The 19361-nt window shown below is 46.9% G+C and overlaps 2 protein-coding genes across 3 annotated transcripts in view; both read right to left on the bottom strand.

Annotated features, from left to right (window-relative positions):
* Positions 1-4073: 4073 nt before the first annotated feature.
* On the bottom strand, positions 4074-13714 carry ANKRD60 (ankyrin repeat domain 60). Its single transcript, XM_025398430.1, has 4 exons — positions 13285-13714; positions 8584-8714; positions 6860-7025; positions 4074-4384 (listed from the first exon to the last, which is right to left on the bottom strand). Exons 1-4 carry the CDS (start codon positions 13712-13714, stop codon positions 4074-4076), a joined length of 1038 nt encoding a protein of 345 aa, XP_025254215.1.
* A 272-nt stretch (positions 13715-13986) lies between these two features.
* Positions 13987-19361, bottom strand: part of LOC112633655 (serine/threonine-protein phosphatase 4 regulatory subunit 1-like) — an 85275-nt gene continuing 79900 nt past the window's right edge. For both annotated transcript variants that reach the window (XM_025400447.1, XM_025400448.1), the window contains 2 exons: positions 17760-17901; positions 13987-16956 (listed from right to left, as the gene is read on the bottom strand). In XM_025400447.1, the coding sequence (XP_025256232.1) occupies positions 16799-16956; positions 17760-17901 (300 nt within the window). In that variant the 3' untranslated portion in view covers positions 13987-16798. The remainder of the gene's footprint in view (positions 16957-17759; positions 17902-19361) is intronic.

Here is a 19361-nt window from a genome sequence, read left to right as displayed (position 1 = left end):
CAGACCCTTTCAGGATATAATGGGAGCTATGAAGGTTCTCCCCAGAAAATGTATACAGACATGCACATTTTGCAGACAATTCCAGGGGTTCAGGCACAAAAGCCCATATGTGAGGCCCATTTTCAAAGTGGCGCAGACTGCGGCGTTTCTGACATTTCCAATGAACACAAACACGATTGTTTGTCTAAATGTTAATGGGTTTCTGTGCCCTCTGCTGGAAGCATCTGCAATCAGTGCGGCACTGCGGAGGCAGAGCCCAGTGACTGGAATTTTCCTCTTGCCTTAGAGCTGTTTTCCTCTCCTGCAGAACTGGCCCTGGAGTTTCAAGTTCAGAACGCACTTTTTTCAAGTAGCTAAGAAAGCCCTCTACTTCACACCCAAATCAGCAAACTTAACAGAATTTATTTATCTCCCACTTGGGGGATTATTACTTCTGGACAGAGACTATTACTGTATAAGGTTTGCTGAAAATGTATGAGGTTATCTGGAGACGGGGGCTGGTGGGGGGCGGTGTATTGATTCCCAGTAAGTAAATATTTTAAACAAATTAAGTGGTTGTAGCAATAATAATAATAATAATAATAATGGCTACCATTTTTCAAGCGTCTGCTCCGTGCCAGACATTTAATCCCTCCAATGACAGAGGCCAGGTTTTATTACCTGAGTATTACAGAGGAGAAAACTGATGCTCTGAGAGGTGCCATTGCTTGGCCCGATGCCACACAGCTTGTGGTGGAGGAAAATGCTAAACCGGATCTGCCAGACTGCAAGCCCAGGCCCCTCCCACTGCATCTTGGGGTCTCGCTGACAGGGCCTTGGGTCTTGAGGGCACAATCCACATTGGCAGTCTCCTTTCACCAATGCAAACCAGGTTGGGATGCTGGTGACGAGGCCCACGTGACGGATAAAGACCCTGAGGCTCTTGGGAGGTGACCATTTGGTCCAAGGTCACACAACTAGTAAGGAGGAGAGAAAGGGATAGAACCCTGGCCTGCAGTGCACTGAAAACAAGACAGTGCCGTTAAATCCCAGCAAAAGACGGCTACCTAACAAAACACTGCGCTCTGCTGATGTGTTTTTAAGAGGGAGATTGGTGAGGGTCAGGGTGGTGTCAAAGCCATACTAGCACAAAAAGGAAACTTTCTCCTTGTGGATACGGAAAGGACCGACAGCAATGTCAAAAGGGATTGCCTTTCCCACCCAGTGTTTCAGTGTCACTTAATACAGTGTCAGGGACCACCTGAAGTCCCCTGAGGCGCCACCAGTGAGATGCCCTCCCTGCTCTCTGGGAACCCCTGGGTTAGTGAATATGCTTCAGGCAAGGGAGTGCCCCAGGTCTGAGACTGAGTGAGGAGATGGTGGCAAGAGTCCAGCAGGCAGCTGAAGGCCCCGCAGAGTCATCTTTGGAGGGAAACCAGTAAGATGCAAGCCGAGATCTGTGCTGACCCCAAAGCCTCTATCCCCACCTCTGCACAGGCAGCTCTTCCCCTCTCGTGACTGCAAGCCCAGCCCTACCTGGGGATGCCAGATGAGGCAAAGGAACTGGATGGCATGGCCTGACAGAGCAGAGATGTGCCTGACCACCATGCCAGACCACCTCCAGGGTCCAACAAAAATGTTTGAGATTGACCCCCTACACACTCAAAAAAAACTTTGTTGTCTCCCAAAATGTGGGGGAAAAAAAACCTCTTCAAAATAAATGTGTAATGAAATATCTACAAAATGTAACGTCTCACCCAGTGGCAACTCAATCCTTCTATGGCTCTGGACATATTTTATTTCATAAGTGATACAGAATGGAGCACTCCCCAGGACCTATGAGTGTTCAGATGACCCTACCACAGACTGAGCAAAATGTCACCACGAAGAGTTTGGGACCTGCCCAATGTCTGGCCAAGTGTTTAATTGAATTGGAGGTAGATGAAGATAGAGTGCCTGCCCCCAGAATTTTACATATAGAAGTCGGGCAGTTGGTTCTCCAAACAATGAAGGCGGCTGGGCAGAGCTCCTGGCAAATGCACGACTCTGAGTGATGCCACTTGTTAAGTTAAAAGAGTGCCCGCGTCACCCCCCTAACACCTCATTAGCTAAATGGATTGCCCCATTGGGTTGGGGTTGCTTAATATCTGCCTGTTGACTTTGCAGAACGTCTGCCAAGAACAAGATCTCAGTTTTGACATAGCTGATGCTGAGGTATTTTTTTCTTCGGCTATTATTTGTCAAACAGAGTGCTGAGCTGGGTACAGCCACGTACACTGAGTGTAAAACCACATCATTAACACAGATCTTACTTGCTATGACAGCAGGAAATGCAGCCAGTTAATTTAAAAGCTGACTCCAGTTCTTGGGATGGAAGTGGGAAAGGGGGGCCAGGATACAGTGCCATTTCCCATTCCCAGGAAAACTGCAATGGTCACAAGACCATTGCCACACATTTTGATTCCAAAAGTTGCTTAGAAGGTAGGGCTTTAGAGAAACATGAATGGTCTGTGGAAGGTGGGAGAGTGGACCCCATACGCCACCCAGCAAGACCCATGGCTACTCCCTCACTGTGGCGTCAGAGTTTTGGATTGTTCCAGAGAGACTTAGATTGATTCTACCACATTTCTCCATGAAATGGAGTTTGACAATGAGAGGCAGTCACATGGGTGTGCCCCGCATCTTCTCACTCCTTTTGTAGCAGACCACATTCTTCAAAAATTCAAGCCAAATTTTAAAAATCAAGAGAGATCTGGCCAGGTGCAGTGGCTCATGCCTGTAAATCCAGCACTTTGGGAGGCTGAGGTGGGCAGATCATGAGGTCAGGAGTTCGAGACCAACCTGGCCAACATGGTGAAACCCCGTCTCTACTAAAAATACAAAAATCAGCCAGGCGTGGTGGCAGGTGCCTGCAATCTCAGCTACTCAGGAGGCTGAGGCAGGAGAATCACTTGAACCTGGGAGGCGGAGGTTGCAGTGAGCCGAGATGGCACCACTGCACTCCAGCCTGGGCAATAGAGCAAGACTCTGTCTCAAAAAAAAAAAAAAAAAAGTCAAGAGAGATCCTTTCAAAAAGCCAGATTTCCAGGTCTGGAGCTCTAGAAAGATCTAGCAGCCTCTGCCTTTCATCTCTGCAGGAATGGAGTCTCAGTGCCCTCTTCAGACAGCTGGCCCCATCCTTATCTTTCCTTCTTGTTTCCCACGCCCAGCTCACTCATGCACTTGGCAGGCTGGGACCCTGTGGGAACACCAAGCACATCCTGCAGTGTGATATAAGGTTTTGTAATGCAGAGACCTGAGAGTTGAGATAGACACTCCAAGGTGGTTTGCTCAAAGGAAAGAAGGAAGGGCTATCCCAGTGCTGGTAGGAAAAGAACACTAGCAAGAGGAGATTGCATGGACCCCTGGGGATGAGACAAAGGAGAAGATGTGGCCAGCCTGATTCTCATCTTCTTTTACACTGTTTCCTCCCCATCTAGTGCCAATGTGTTACCTTTCAACAAAAGTAATAAGGCATCCCTTCTGGAGAATGTGTTTGGAGAGCCAAGCTCACCCAGCTTCCCTTCTGCCCCTGACTCAAGAAGCAGACCCCTCAAAGATGGCTCAGGAAACCTGGAACATTAACTGTGGGAGCATTTAGTTCCACAGCTTTACAGACTGAAATTCACAGCCCACACCACACACGACCTCCTGACATTTGCTGGCACTTGTTTTGTACAATAACAATAGTGCTATTATCATTATTGTTATTACTTCTATTATGCCAGTGCATTAGACAGTCCCCAGAAGGGAGAGAAGGTAATTGGCTCCCATCACCCTAAGCAGCGCTATTGGGTACAATGTACAAATAGCTTAAAATTAAAGGCTGGCATCAGAGCCTGTTCAGTCTGTAATGGATTACCAAATGAGCACAGACTTACCTCCTGCCATCAACACCCTCCCGAAATCATTTGCAAACAGGACAGATAATTTCATATCTGATTCAGGTTAATTGCCCTGTTTTCCTGCCTCCCTGCTCACCAAGGACCCCCATGGGATTGAACTCTGCAAAGTTGCCCAAACCAGCTTCAACAGGCAAGCGTTCCCACTGGGAGCTAATGAGGGGTCATCATCGTCACCTTAGACCTAAACCCAGACTTGATCCTCTGCAAAGCATTCTTCATGACCAAGTCGTTAAGATCCCGTATCCCTGACTTCGCTATCTGGTGGAGGAGGAACATCTGCCGCTCACTCTGTGTGTGGTTCAGGCGGTGTGCAATGGAGATGGGGGTCTCCCCCTTGGCATCTTTGTCGTGGATGGAGGCCCCGTGCTGGAGCAGAAGGCTTATACAGTCTGACCGACCCGTTGCTGCAGCCACATGCAGGGGTGTCCTGCCCAGGGGGGATCTGCTGAGGCAGCTGGCTCCTGTAAAATAAGAACATTGGCCAGAAGGAAGACATGTGGAAGGGGAACACAGGAGGGGTCCAGGGCTGTGAAGGGAGTGCTCCCCAGGGAGGTCCTGCTGCCTGGCCCAGCTCCAGCACTGTCCTGCCTCCAGTATGTTCCCCTGGCAGTAACCAGTGATTTTTCCAGAATGCCCATATCAAACTCCTGCTCAGATCCATCACTGCCATCCCGCCACCTGTGGGTTGATGTTCTAGGTCTTTCCCGCTCACTCTCACCATACCTTCCCATTACTATTCCAGCATTCCCTCCTGCCATACTCTCCTCCCCAACCCCACCACCAAGGCACCAATTATACCTACCTTCCACCTTCATCCCTTAAATACACCCTGCTCTGCCTCCTGCCCCAGGCCCGTTCACAACATTCTCATTTTATTCTGAGCTAACTCTGACCTTCCTTTAGGTTTCATTTCTTTCCTTGGGAAAATCTTCCTTAGTTCTCCCACCCCATGAAATCTCCTGTATAAGCTCAATAGACACTCTACATCTTCACCACACTGTGTACACCATTGACTATGGAATTATTTGTAATAATCTACTGATTTCCCCTCATAAACTCCAGGAGGGCAGAAAACACACACATCTGGCTCGTTGCTGTTCTCATCCCGAGCACGTAGCTCAGTGCCTGCAGAAGACAGGCACTCGGGAAATGACGCAATGGGCAGCCTGACTCATGGACAGATTTCACTTCGATTAAATTCCTCACTGCCTCCTGCAGATGGATGGGCTAATGACAGGTGTCCAATATGGAATTGTTGAATTGAATCAAATTCTGGATAACAAATATCATGACACAGAAAACAAGGCAATTCAATTAAATTCAGCTGACATTTCGGTAGCCAGTTTTTATGAGCTCCGGCTGGTTGGTGAGGTAAAGTTTTAAATAGGCTCTTAGAACACCAGTGTCGACCATGACACCTCCCCCCAGCAGCTGTCTGCAGAGGACAGAAAACTTCGCAAAGCTGGCTGTAATTTTTTAACTGGTGCCTTCAAATACATCACAGTTCCATCAGAGTGAAAATGACTTTTTATGAGCTTAAGGGACTGCTGGGCTGTGCAAAGCTCATATTTCATTTTACAACAAGCAAAGAGCAGACAGGCAGTGAAGGAAGGAAGGAGAATATTGTTTAGGTAACCTTTACCCATCACAGAGGTTTATACCCCCGATGCATGGCCCAATCATCTGGCCCAGGAAATCCAAGATGTTTTCCACCTTGCTCGGTGTAAGTGGGAAAAATAGCAATGACTGAGCTGAGAGGCTGGAGCCAAGGCTGTGGGTAGGAAAGAAGCTGTTGTCTAATTTGGAGGCAAGCTGATATGGGAGACCCTTGGGAAAGGCCCCTCCTGAGCCCAAACCATTGACCAAACACCACATAACATGTTCTCCCTTTTTCCAAGGAAGCTGGTGGTCTGAGCTGTTACAGCTGTTCTCCATTGTTCTTGAGTGGTCTGCATCTCCATCAGTGGGCATCTTTTCCCAAAAATATCCCACATCCAGGGAGGATAGAGTGTACACCTATGGAATGTTGTGTAAAGCTCTTTAATTTGAAGACAATGTTGTCTTAGGCTTCTGTTTCTATCTATCAAGAGAGCCGGAGAGAGAGAGAGAGAGAGAGGAAGGAGGCCCTTAAGTGGAGGTGGGGTGAAAAGAGAGTTCAGCATGAATGTCTTGTGAGAAAATAATAACGAGGCGTGGAGAAGGAAGAGTGGTGATCCTGCCATCCACCACAGAGCTGTACTGGCTGGAGGGTAGACTATTTTGGGTTTTTTTTCTAGTTTTGTTTTTTTTGTTTTTTTGTGTTTTTTTTTTTTTTTTGGTGTGTGTATTTTTGTTGTATTCTCCTGTCTCAGCCTCCCCAGTAGCTGGGACTACAGGTACATGCCACCACACCCATCTAATTTTTGTATTTTTAGCAGAGATGGGTTTCGCCATGTTGGCCAGGCTGGTTGTGAACTCCTGACCTCATGTGATCTGCCTACCTTGGCCTTCCAAAATGCTGAGATTACAGGTGTGAGCCACCGTGCCTGGCCAGAGGTTAGACCATTTTGGACCGTTGCAGCATCCTAATTTCATGCGAGGCTGGAAATCACGCAGACAGCATGGGAATATTCCCAGCAATATGTCTGTTTGGAAACGAACCAGGAATCCTTTGTAGCTGCCCCCTGTGTCTTGGGTCCTGAAATTTCTGCCTCACTGAACCAGAAAGAATCTTCTTGAGACCTGGTGAAGAGAAGGAGGGCAGCCTCTGACTGGCGTACCCTAAGACACTTGCCTAGACAGGGAGCGAGTGGTCCCATGGGGACCCTGATTGGTGGCTGACAAGACACAGGTCCAGGAAACCACTGCTGGAAGGACCTGGAACACAAGACACTCTGTCCTTTCTACCTGCAAAAAATCCCAACTCATGAATATAGGAAGCTTTCTACCAGAATTACCGTGTTCTAGAAGGTACTGCACAGCATCAAAGTGACCTCTGTGTGAGGCCACATACAACGCCACAAATGCCCTCTGAGACGTCCACTGCTTCCACTTCTCACCCTCAAAATGTTCTGAATTGGCAGTTCGGTAGACGGAATCTTCAGTAAGCCCGAGACAAGATAGCTGGGCAAGATAAGAGGCGTTTGAGTTATTCTCAAAAGCATGGCTACATTCTGTTGGATGGCTGATGGGGCATGCTCAGGGGAAGGGCTGCTTGAATGCCAAACTCAGGCTCATCATGGGAAAAGAGAGGTGCAAAACCTCCAAGAAAAGCTGAGAAACACCCAGGATAGGATGGAGAGGCCATAATTTAACGCCTTATATATGTTCAGGAAATACGAATTTGCCATCAGTCAGGCTCAGAACGCAGGAAGGTCTTCCTGTCGATGTTTTGAAGAGAGAAAATAGCTTTGCCGGGTGTCCACAGGAAGGTGGTTGAAGCCACTGAGGAAGAAAACAGCCAATACAAATGGCCTCCCAGAGGGTGACAGGCATCTCTTGGAGACCAGCTCTGGCCTTCCCATCTATTTGTGTGCCCATTGTCTCCGTTAGGTTTCAGAGCAAGCTGAACACGCACAGGTGAACAGTCCAGTCATGTAACCGGCTCGTGGTGAATTAAGTCTTTGAGCCTGGGAGGAAGACTACAGGTTCCCCCAGCGAGGATACTCTGCCCTGATGTGGGAGTCAGGACTGGGGCGGTGGGAGGAGCAGAATCGGGATGAGGATGATGGCAATTCTGACAACCTCAGACAGCAGGGAGGTGACCCCTGCAGCCAGAGCAAGAGTCAGAAAACCAAGCATGGACCACACTGCTGGTGACAAAGGGGAGGGAGACAGAAGGGGCAGAGGAGCGTGCAGAGGAGAAGCGGGAGGGATTGGGAGGAGGTGTGTCAGGCCTGGGTGCCCCTTCCTGCCCACCCTCCCTGCCAAGGCTGCCTCCTGCTGCGCCTGCCCCGAGCCCACCCACTCTTCCGAGAATGCCAATCCCAGCCCCTGCTACACCCAGCCTTCCCTGACCCCTTTCTCGGCAAAGAAACTCTGTCTCCTCTTCTCCAGGAGCATATAGCTTTCCATCCGAATTTCTTTTCTAGAAAGAATAGAGCATTGCCCCTCGTGTCGCAGCGATTCATATTCCCTGTTGGGCATACATCTGGTTTCTGTCCTCCTGCTCCCCACTGCCCACCCCTAGAGCCCAGCTGAGAGGCCAGCAGGAGCCCTGGAGGACAGAGCGCCCACCGCTCGCCCCAGGAACAAGGGACCTCCTGCCGCCCCGGAACCAGGCAGCACCTGGCGGAGGCCTGTAGCACAGCCCCGAGCTCTGAGCTGTGCATTTCCCAGTTATCTGGAGTTCTCCTCTCAGTGTTAAATTAGATTTTCGACCTTATCACTCATACACATGAATAGAAACGTGCTGCCTTGACTCCTTTGTGGGGCGGGGCGGGGCGGGGCAGGGCAGTAAGTGGGTTATAAATCACAAATTGATAAACCCAGCAAAATGGTAAACCCAAGGAGTGAAGGCAAACCCTCGGTGCAGTATTTTGTAATTATGACACGGCTCATCGTTCTCTCTTCCCTGCTCTGAAACTGTTACTCAGATATCCATATTAAAGACTAATTTTTCCCCCACAATTTCTGGTTGCTTCGTAACGTATAATATCCATTTAAAGAAGCATGAAAACACCTTGCTGGGATCCCCTTCCACAGCCGCCACAACAAGTTCTGTCCATCCGTCATGACGCCAGATACATAATGAAATAATCCCTCCAGGAACAACATCATGAAACTTCAGGGTAGTGTCATCCATCAAAACTCCTGCAGGGAATCATTTTTTTTCTTTTAAAAAATTGCGTATTAAAGATAAACTACTACATTGGTTAAGTTAAGAGATTATCTGACCTTGAGTGCCACAAAGATAATTTTAGAAATATCGAATACGAATCTCATTTGATGGTGCCGCGTGGGTCTGTCTGTTGTTGGTAATGCTTTTTAGAAAATTAATTTGGTTCAGCTCAGATGGAAGCCGAACAAAATCACAATGCCAACGATTTATAAAATTCTGTAATTATAACTTGTCCTATTGTGAAAAGGCACATGAGTCAGTAAAATCATTTTATGAGGCAAACTCTACAAATAGAATGACTTAAACTTGAAGTAACCAGTCATTAGACACACGGCACAATGTGGTTAAACAAGTCACATAGGGTAAACCAAAATACTGTCTTGGATAATGTCATTACTTGGCTAAAGAGGTGACAATGACAAAAAATTGCTTGATCTTTCAAATTGAAGCCTGGGAGGGATTTTTCCGCCTTGGCACTGCTGACAGTTTAGACTGGGTAACTCCTTGTGGTAGGGGCCCCTCCTCATTGTCAGGTGTTCACAGCTTCCCGGCCTCTACTCACTAGATGCTAGCAGCATGTTCACCAAATCAAGGCAATCAAAAATGTCTCCAGGCTCGGTACAGTGGCTCGCACCTGTCATCTCAGTACTTTGGGATGCCGAGGTGGGCAGATCGCCTGAGCCCAGGAGTTCGAGAGCAGCCTGGGCAACATGGCAAAAACCCATCTCTACAAAAAATACAAACATTTTCTGGGCCTGATGGCTCGCACCTGTGGTCCCAGCTACTTAGGAGGCTGAGGTGGGAGGATCACCTGAGCAGAGTTGCAGTGAGCCAAGATTGCACCACTGCATTCCAGCCTGGGCAATAGAGTGAAACCCTGTCTCAAAAAAAAAAAAAAAAAAAAAAAGTCTCCAGATATTGCCAAATGGACTCTGGGGGACAAAATCTCCCCAGCTGAGAGCTGATGTGATGTAAGGAGCTAATGCTGACATCCACCCCAATTTGGACTTGGAGTACCAGAGCTCCTTTGGCCTCATGCTTTCTTTATAAGCAATGCCATCAACATCGAGTCCCAGCTCTGCCCAGGTGAGACGGTCTACATTCCAAGTCAGTGGGATTCATGAGTTTTCTGGTTTCATGATTGACTGCTTTGCGCTTGTATACTAGGTACTCAGTGATTACTTGGTGCCCAGACTGAGTACCTATATTCTTTCATCCTTAGGACAGCTCTCCAAGGTAGGTTTGTTATGTCCATCTGCTGATGAGCAAACGGAGGCTCACACAGCCTTTAAGTAAACAGCCACCCCAGTGCTGACTCCCTCCGGGGCCACTGGCTTCCCACTTTTGGCTCTATGAGCACCAATTTGCTACCAGATACTCAGGATGGTAGATGTCAACAGGCAATAGTGATCAGCAAATCTGTTCATTAGTGTCCTATTTGTGGTTCAGACCCAGAGGATAACCGGTAATTAGTCTAAGTAAGACAACTTGACTCCCTACAACTTTGAAAATATTGAGTAAAGCTGTGTTTTGCTGAGACGTGCAAGAGTACAACTGCCACATGCTGAACAACCCCTATAGAGATCGGAGTACATCCTCTTTTTATAAACAGGCAGCCACTGCCTTGGACTTAGACAAATACTAATTATCACCAGCTAAATAAATTATCAAAGTTGACGACAGACGTGTAAGGGCAACCCTGGCCCATGGATGTGCTCACCCTTTTAGATTTGTGTATCTCAAGGTTTTCACACATGATCTCATTTGATCTCCCCCCGCCCCAAATTTTGAGGTGGGTAGGAGAGGCCTCAGAGGATTATTTATAGGCAGTAGCCCAAATTTCTTCTAATAATGAGTAGCACTTTCTGTCTTTCTTGTTTACCACCCAGTGCAAGGACTGCAACGGCAGAGAGAGGTCGAGCTTCTAACAGTTGCTAAGTGCCTGTTGAGTGATAGCACTGTGACATCAGTGTTAAGTCACCCCCTCTCTCTCGCTCCCTCTTAGCTTTCTTGAATTAATAGCTCAGCACAGCTCATCAGCGAAAATAAATGAACAGAAGGGGTGCCAGGCATTTGTAGTTGAGGATACATAATTTTCAAATTACTTGTTTGGGAACTCTTACTAAGTCCTTCAACAACTCTCCTCACTTTTAATATGTTAAATACAGACTAGGCTGGAAACACATTTCTTTCCAAATAAGACCTCAAAAATGCCCAAGAGCATCTTCCAAATACTCCTATAGGAAAATAATACGTCATGAAAAATGCTTAACCTATTTTAAAGAGAGCAAAGGAAGGTATTCTGGCCTTCACTGTGCATTTTGAGTTTCCTGAGTCATTTCTGTCCATAGGGGGAAACAGCTCTTGAGAATTCTAGAGCTGGTGGCTCTGTGTTATAGATTAGGAAACTGAGCCCAGAAGGGCAGTGTCTGGCAGCACCAAGCCCGTGGAGGCAGGCTGCTTTCAGATCTGTCTGTCTCCATCGTTCCCCAGCCCCTGCAGTACAGCTGCAGTCTCTCTGCAATATCAGCTGTTCACATTCTCTGTGCAGCAGCTCAGAGATTTTTTCTATATCTTCATTTTCTTGGAAGTGTGTTGTGTTGATTTCAACCAGGTGGGGAGATGATGGAGCCAGGGACTTTGATCCTGTTCTCATATCCTAAATATTGTAGGGAATCGGGATAGGGAAAGCCACGCCTTCAGGTCAGGGAAGGAGACTGATGGAAAGAGAGATGGGCTCTAGGGTGCCTGGCCTCCGCTGGGTATCTACCACACGAAACTTGTCTGGAGCGGGGCCCTTGGGGTCCTAATTCAGTCACAGGGAACTTTCGGCTCTGGGTTCTGATTCCGGCTGGGCTAGCTTTGAGCTCCCAACGTGAACAAGGACACGGCTTGGAATTTGGGGTTCTGATATGTACTAGGTTAGTTCCAGTATTCAGGTTCAAACGTGGATAGCAGCATTTGCTTTGAGACTCACGTTCCTGTGAGGGCAGTTGACTCTGGATTTGGGCTCTGATTAAAGTAAGGTTTGCTGTCTGTTTGGGGGTTCTGATGTGAAAAAGTCTGTTCTGGGATTCGGAGTCCTCGTATGGGCAGGACTTGTTTTGGGATGTGGGGATCTGATGTAGCCCCGAGTAGTGTAGCATTTGGAGGGTAGGAATAGAGCACATCTGCCCTGAGATTTGGGGGTCTTCATGGTGATAAAATCTGCTCCAAAATTTGGGCTCCTGCTATATGAAGTTTTTGGTCTGGAATTTGGGGTTCTGGTATAAATAAGGTTGGCTGAAGGATTTGGGTTACACATACAAGAAAAGTTTGCTTTGAGTTTTGGGGTACTCATGGAGGCAAGGTTTGGTTTGAACCTTGACTTCCTGATATGGACATGGCCGGCTTCAACCTTGGAGTGCTGATGTAGACATGGTTTCATGTCTGGGGGTGAATTCAGATGTGGGTGGGTTTGACTTTAGCTTTGGGATCCTGTTGTGGACAGAGTTTGTTTTATTCTTTGGAGCCCTCATGAAGACACTTTGAGGGGATTTGGGTTCTGGTATGGTCATGGTGAGCTCAGCTTTGACCTCTTTGCCTGGACACGGTTGTTGGAGGATCTGGAGTTCTGAGTTATGGTTAGCCTGGAGATTAGGGGTTCAGTCTTGGGCTGGTTTGTTGATTTTGGGGTCCTGAGATGGACAGGGTTTGTTTTGATTTGGCGTCCTTGCAAGACAAAAGTGGCTGGAAAATCTGGGGTTCTGAGGTAGTCATGGGTAGCCTGGAGATTTGGGGTTCAGTTGGGCATGGTTGCTTTGGATTTTGGGGTCCTGAAGTGGTTAAGGTTTGTTCAAGCCCTGGCATCCTGGGGTGGATGTGGTAGCTGGAGGATCTGGGGTTCTGAGGTAGTCACGGTTAGCCTGGAGATTTGGGGTCTGGTGTTAGGCAATTTCGTTCTGGGTTGGTGGGTCCTGAGGTCAGCAGGGTTTGTTTCAGGTTTGGCATGCTTGCGTGGACATGGTTGGCTAGAGCATTTGGGGTTCTGATGTTCTCAAGACCAGCATGGCGGAGGACTTGAGGTTTGCTTTGAGTGTGGGGTACTGACATGGGCAGGCTTGCCCTGGGTTTGGGGGTCCTGCTGAGGACAGGTTTTGTTTCAGACAAGTCTTATTGGCTTTGGGACCTGTGTTCCTTATGAAGACATAGGGAGCCTGAGGGTCTGGCTTCTGGGGGATCCTGGCTTGGACACGATTTGCTCAGGGTTGGCAGATGCAGCCCAATCCAGGCAGGACCTGCTTGTGGATTCGGGTCATGTGGACAAGGTTTGCCTTGATTGGGAGTCCAATTTGAATCCCGTGTGTTTGAGACTGGGAAGTCCCTCTGCGGCCAGGACCCCAAGTGGCCCTTCCATCTGGGTTTCAGGGTGGCTGGGTTTCAGGGGTTTCCTTTGCCATCTGGGGTTTCTCACGTAAGCAAGCTTCCCTTTGGGAATCCAGCTTCAGAAGTGGCCAGGGTGCCCTTACATGTGGCCAGGGAAGGGGTCAGGGCAGGAGCCACCTTCGTCGAGGTACTGGAGCCGCTGGAGGTTGAAGGGGATGCCGACCATCAGGTCCAGTTCCTCTTTGAGCTCCCGCACGGTCATGTCGCCGCGGCAATTTGCCACGCGGAATATCTCCCCCGTCTCCTCCAGCCGCACCCGCAGGAAGAAGACGTCAGGGGCCAAGTCGGGCAACGCGCTCGCGGCCTTCGGGTCACCGACGAGCTGCTGGCTCCGGCCGCGGGAACAGGCCCGGGACTGCGCTGGGAGGGGCCGCGAGCCCGCCGAGCCTGCCCTGGACCCGCCGCGCCCCTGCGGTCCGGCCCGCATACCGCCCCTGCGTCCCGCATTGGGGTGCAGGCGAGGGGCGCCCCCCAGCGGCCCCGCCGCCCGCGCTCCGCCCGCCCCCGCCGCCGCCCGCCGCATGGTCCAGTCGCGGCCGCGCGTCATCCTCGGCTCAAGTGAGGCGGCCGCGCGTCATCACCGCCCCCGCCGGGCCCGTGCGCCCCCCGCCCCACTGTGACGCCCAGGCCCTGCCGTGCCCGCCCCCTCCAGACGCACGGCGAGGCCTCTCCCTGCCCGCCGCCCGAGCCCCCAGGGAGATCGACGGGCGGGCGGCGCCCAAGGGTCCCGGAGTCCTTTCCCGCTCCGCGATGAACAAAGACGCGGTTTCACGTGGCCGCGGGAGACGATTCTTAAATAATGGAACAGGACGTAGGCCCTTCCCGAAACAACAGGGAGATTTATTGATAAATACAGAGACATCGCCGGGTGGCCACGCTCTGACGACCCAGTCCCGAGCTCAGGCCCGGTCCCCACCTTCTCGAAGCCTCCAGGCTGCTGTTAACGACTGTTCTTTTCACCAGGCAAATGAAAGGGGCATTCTTACTGCTGTTAGGAAACGGTTACCACTTCTCCGTGTCTGTTTAAAATAGGATCTTTGCAGAAATTGGGATAAATCACCTGGAGGAATTACCCATGAACAAGGCTCCAAATCACCATTGCATGCATGGCCTGCAGAGTTTTAAAGTGCAGACTTCCGTTATAAAAACACTTCTAGTATGAATGAATAAAAAAACAAAAAACAAAAAACAAACATTTCATAAACATGACTCCCTGCAGCAGATCTGGTCCCGACTTGGGGGGGTGAATCCCAGAAGTGGGAGACAGCCTTCCATGGAAACTTGCAAAACTGCATCAAAATCTATCAATTCTGAAAATGCTCTTGAATTACTGGCGGGAGAAAGACGCTGATAAACACACTTAAGTGGAGAAACGTCCCCTTGACAAAGGCTGGGCTGGCTCTATGAAGACACCTTTGGAGTGAGCTCTGCCTGGGAGAAACCCATCTGTGCTTTTCCATTTATTCACCGGAGATGAGGCTGAGTGTTCAAGTAAACAGGAAGCCTACCTGTGGTGGTCAAATTACAAACACTCAACATCACACCCATGAATAATTAGAAAATACAAGCACTGAAGTGATGGGGGCGGGAGCTAGGAGGGCAAGGTGAAACAGAACAATCTTGGAAAAATCTCGGTGGTTGCAAAAAAAGAATAAAATGTAAGCTTAAAAATTATTTTTACAGAGAAATTACAGCCATAAAAAATATCTCTGCATTGGAAAGGCAAATTATAGAAAAATGTTAACACATAAACTGAAATTGTAAAGGTTAGATTATTTACCAGAGTCTCTACAATCTATCCAAGCATGTTGTGATTCAGCATGCAAATTACACACATCACAACACAAACTGAAGCTCATTTTTTTCCTTAATGGAAAATTAAGCTCTGAATAGAATACAAGATTCCAGTTGAATAATTCTACTTGCTGCTAGATCAACAGATTTTAACAAAACAATCTCAATTTGTAGGCAATAAAAAATAAAATAAAAATTGCCAGTTACCAAAGCAAAACAATATCTCCATTTACTTTAGGCAAGTATTAAACACACGACGGATTGACCGATTTTTTTTTTTAATATGTAGCTTCCGATTTATTAACTCACTTTTTGCCGATGCTGCCTAAATGCTACCCTGGGGTATAATTTGCAGCTCTCACATACGTACTTTATTATTATTTTGGCATGGTATATATACTCCTATCTTTCTTTTAAAAGAATCAGTTAAATGGAATTTGGAGGTGGGAGTAACATCCTGTATACCAGAAAATTCAATACATAGCTTCAAAATTTCATTAAAAAATAAAGACAAGACAAACAAGAAAAAGATCAAAGGGCAGAATAGAAAGCTTACAAGCCCTTAGCAGAGCTAGCTCTTGAACCCCAAATGAGCTGTTTCCTCCTTCCTTCTTTATCCTACCTTTGAGAACATAAAAATAGAAACAAGAAAAATGACATGTGCATACATGTATGTAAAATTTGTTCAAATGGTTAGAAATTAACCTTAATTTTAAAAACCTGGTTAAATTCTAGAGCAGATTTCTCAGTCTAAATTTGAAACGCATGAAATCTAAGTGATGTGTACTTAAGTCAATTTAAAGAGTATATAATTTGACCCCCAAAGTCATAGGTGCGTAGAACTTGTGGGCAGGTTCTGATCAGAACTGGGTTTTCCTTTTTTTTGGTTAAGATTCTAAAGCATTAGATATAAAGTCAATATTCCATGCATCTCAGTTATCAATTTACCTCCCAAGTTTTTAAACATATAACATATCCATATAAAAATGGAAAAACCTCAGTTGTCCATTTCCCTCTCAAGTTCTTAAACATATGAGAGCATATCCATATAAAAATGAAAAATCTTTCAGCTTTATGCCTCTATCAAAGGCCAACACATATCTTCATGGAAACAGTTCCTGTCAGGCGGGGAGGAGTGAGTGCCTGAGGAATGTTCCAAGTAGTTTATGACCAAGGCACAATATTAGAAAGACTGCCATCAATCATTCTTTAGATTTCTTTATCACATTTTTCAAAAGTAAACAAACTGAACTATATTTGTAGCAACTCAAAGTGGAGCATAGATTTAAATGATGTATTTGTTCAGCTCACTGATAGGGGGCAAATACTACATTTATATATTTTCTTCCTGTCAAAAGTTATTTACATATGTACAGTATTTCAGTTAAAACTAAAACATAACACCAGAAACTATATTTTATAGGAAATCATAAGGGAAGGAAATATGCAGGTCTATTAAAGACTTAAGAGCTTCTAATAAACTACTTGGCAAGGGTTGGGGGGACTTCAGATCATACAGTCTGCCATGGAGAAAATAACTTGCTGGCAGGCAGCCTGGTGGTTCAGAGGCTCCAGTGCCCAGTTAGCTACATGGTCTGCAATCTTTCTACAGACTTCCTGATCAGGCTTGATCAGGATGGCCCAGCCATCCAGAAAAAGCCCCCATCAGGTTCAGTGCCTTCGGGGTACAGATGGAAAAGGTGCCAGTCAGAGTACACAGTATGAAAGGCTCCAGAATCTCCCCCAGCTGGTATAATACAATCAGCTCCCCTTCAAGTTACTTTAAGCCATATGTGCCAAGCATGAAACAATCAGATTGCAACTCATCACGGAGTAGTTAATTCTGTTTTTCTAGTACAGCAGTGTCTACGATATTCCGCCGCTTTGGTTCTAGGGCTGCAAAAAAGGAAACATCTTGGTCCCGGTCTGACTGCAATGCTAAGATGGTCTCTTCAATGACTTCAAGATGAGGGTTACCGGCATTTCTAAAATACGCTAAAGAGAGAAACCATGAGTCTGAATTAGGTATGCCATGAACAGTGTTCAAAACACACGTGGTTTTGTTTTTTGTTAGCCACATGTCAGGACAATAAATCATTTTTCACAGAACAAACACAGATATAAGTCCTTTCAAATGATAAAATGCCTTAATCAAAGAGTATTTCTAAAATGTTAAAGATGGACTCCTAACAGTTATGTATATTTTAAAAATTATAGTAACTATGTTTTTTTCCTGCAACACAAAGCAAATGGCAATGTGTGGAACAGGAGCAGGTTGCAGGTAGGGTGGGGCAGGGGGTGAAGTGGCAAGACATGTACATGTAGGGCAGAGTTCAAGATATTTTCTTGTATGTGTGGTGTAGAAATAAACTATCCAAGAAAACACAAAGCTTTTATTAAGTCCTGTCCAGGTGTAAATAACCCACTAGTTGGGTTACAAATGTTTTCTAACTGACCACAAAACAATACCATTAAAACGTAATAGCAGTTAAGGCTTCATAATCTTTCATGTCATAACTCAAAATTTATCAGTTTCCCTCATTTCTGGAAAGCTATGTAATATTTTGCATTTTAGTATATGTTTATTAAGTGTGAAGACCAAATTACATTCATTTCCTTAGTCATTTTATAAATAACATAAAATGATGCATAAAAGTTAATATATTCATTTACATAATAAATCTTAAGCATGCTGTCACACAACCTGCCTCAGTTTCCTAGAGGAAATCTAGCTGGGGCCTTTAACAACTGCTGGAGTTTACCTGAAATGTGTGAGTTCCGAAAAGTGCTCCACCTACCCTTTGCCAACAGCATCTGCCTTAGGGCCTTGGCTAGCAGAACCCTCACATTGGGCACAGGATCTGACGCGAGGCTCAGGAGGCTGGGAAGCAGGTGCTCCACGAACTGGTCCACGGGGACACACTCCTTGCTCACCACTGCCTGCCCCAATAAAGTCACAGCCAAAGAAGTGATGTTTTCCAGCAGTCTTCCAGAAACATACACTTCTTTAATCCCAAAGAAGTCATTTCAGAATCTGTATGTTTGAGGCATGTGTGTGAATTTTTAAATCTCAAGCACTGCATTTGGTTAGAAACACAGTTAATATTTTGTTATAATTCACCACCAAGCAGTGGGTTCCAAGTAGGTTAAGATCTGGTGGGCTCTGGAGTCAGAAAGTCTAGATTCAAAACCTAACTTGGTTTTAGTAGCTATGTGACTTCGGGTTAAGCGGCTTAGCCTTTCTGAGCCTCAGTTTCCTCATCTGTAGGATGACAAGTCTGTTATGCAAAACATCTAGGACAATGTCATTCACAGCAGCCGTGACTGTCAAGTGACAGTCAAATCCCAAACCATAACCCAAAGCCCAGACCTCTGTAAACGATCAGTAAACGCCAGTCCTGTAGTCATCCCCAGCATGTGCATAGAACTTCTCCACTTACAAGACTTTACATGTATTTTCTCAATCCTCAGGACTAGCCCTGGAATTCAAAATCAGCCTAGTTTTACAGGTGAAAAAAACTTCATTTCCAATGTGGTGGTGACACCCAGAAGTCTTATAACCACCAAGTGGCAGCAGGGTGGGGACTGCAAGCTGAAGTGTGGGTTCTAACTCCTGTGGCTCTTCTACTCCAGGGTAATTTGTGTTGTGGTGGATGGGCATTGCAGTGGCTGCTGGTGTTCCCTAGGTGCCAGGCGCCATGCTGGGTAGCTTAGCTCTATCAGCCCACGGAAGCCCATGACAACACTAGAAGGCAGGCACATATTCCTGGGCCCCTTTAAGCAGTGTACATGGCACCCAATGTGTAGTCTTTTACCCCTCACCCCCTCCTACCCTTCCCCCCAGTCCCAAGAGTCCTTTTGCTTATTTCAGATTTCTAAATCTCAGATAAAGAATTTAAAAATAAAAGCAAAAAATATCTCCATTAAGCTTTCTCCGCAAATTGACTTGGAACACTGACTCTTCCTTCACAAAAGTCTGTGCCGTGAAGCCTGTGGTTTGTGAGTTTGTTAGTCACTCCGCCATCCACTGCCCTTTCTCAGAGTGGGAGGCCAAAGCACCCCTGTAATGTCCCACTGGTTCAACAGGGGGTGCTGGTGAGTCCTCTGGTGCCCGTGGTCATCAGGGAGAAAAAGGGGGGCTTTGTGGTCTGGGGTCAGGTACGGTCCCAACCATGGCTTTACTGTACTATCAACAAAGCTGGGTGGCGAGTTCACAGAGGTTCATTACATCAATCCCTCTACCTTTGTATATGCTTGAAAACATGAGTAATGAAAAGTTAAAATGTTAAAAACAATACTTTAGCAGAAAAAAAAAAATCATGGGCTTACACTTCCTGTGTGATCTTGAACAAGTGACCTAACCTCTCTGGGCTTCAAATGTTTCACCTAAAAGAGCTGGT

This window comes from Theropithecus gelada, chromosome 10 (assembly GCF_003255815.1).
Source record: "Theropithecus gelada isolate Dixy chromosome 10, Tgel_1.0, whole genome shotgun sequence".
Classification (NCBI taxonomy): Eukaryota; Metazoa; Chordata; class Mammalia; order Primates; family Cercopithecidae; genus Theropithecus; species Theropithecus gelada.
Note: the sequence above shows the minus strand (reverse complement) of the source record. Positions and strands in the feature narration are given on the sequence as shown.

Coding starts and splice junctions, on each gene's coding strand:
- ANKRD60 (XM_025398430.1), bottom strand. CDS start 13,714: ATGACGCGCGGCCGCGACTGGACCATGCGGCGGGCGGCGGCGGGGGCG. Junction 7,026..8,583: donor TGGAAGGGGATCCCAGCAAG/GTGTTTTCATGC, acceptor TATCTTGCCCAG/CTATCTTGTCTCGGGCTTAC. Junction 4,385..6,859: donor GCAGTACCTTCTAGAACACG/GTAATTCTGGTA, acceptor CTTATTTTACAG/GAGCCAGCTGCCTCAGCAGA.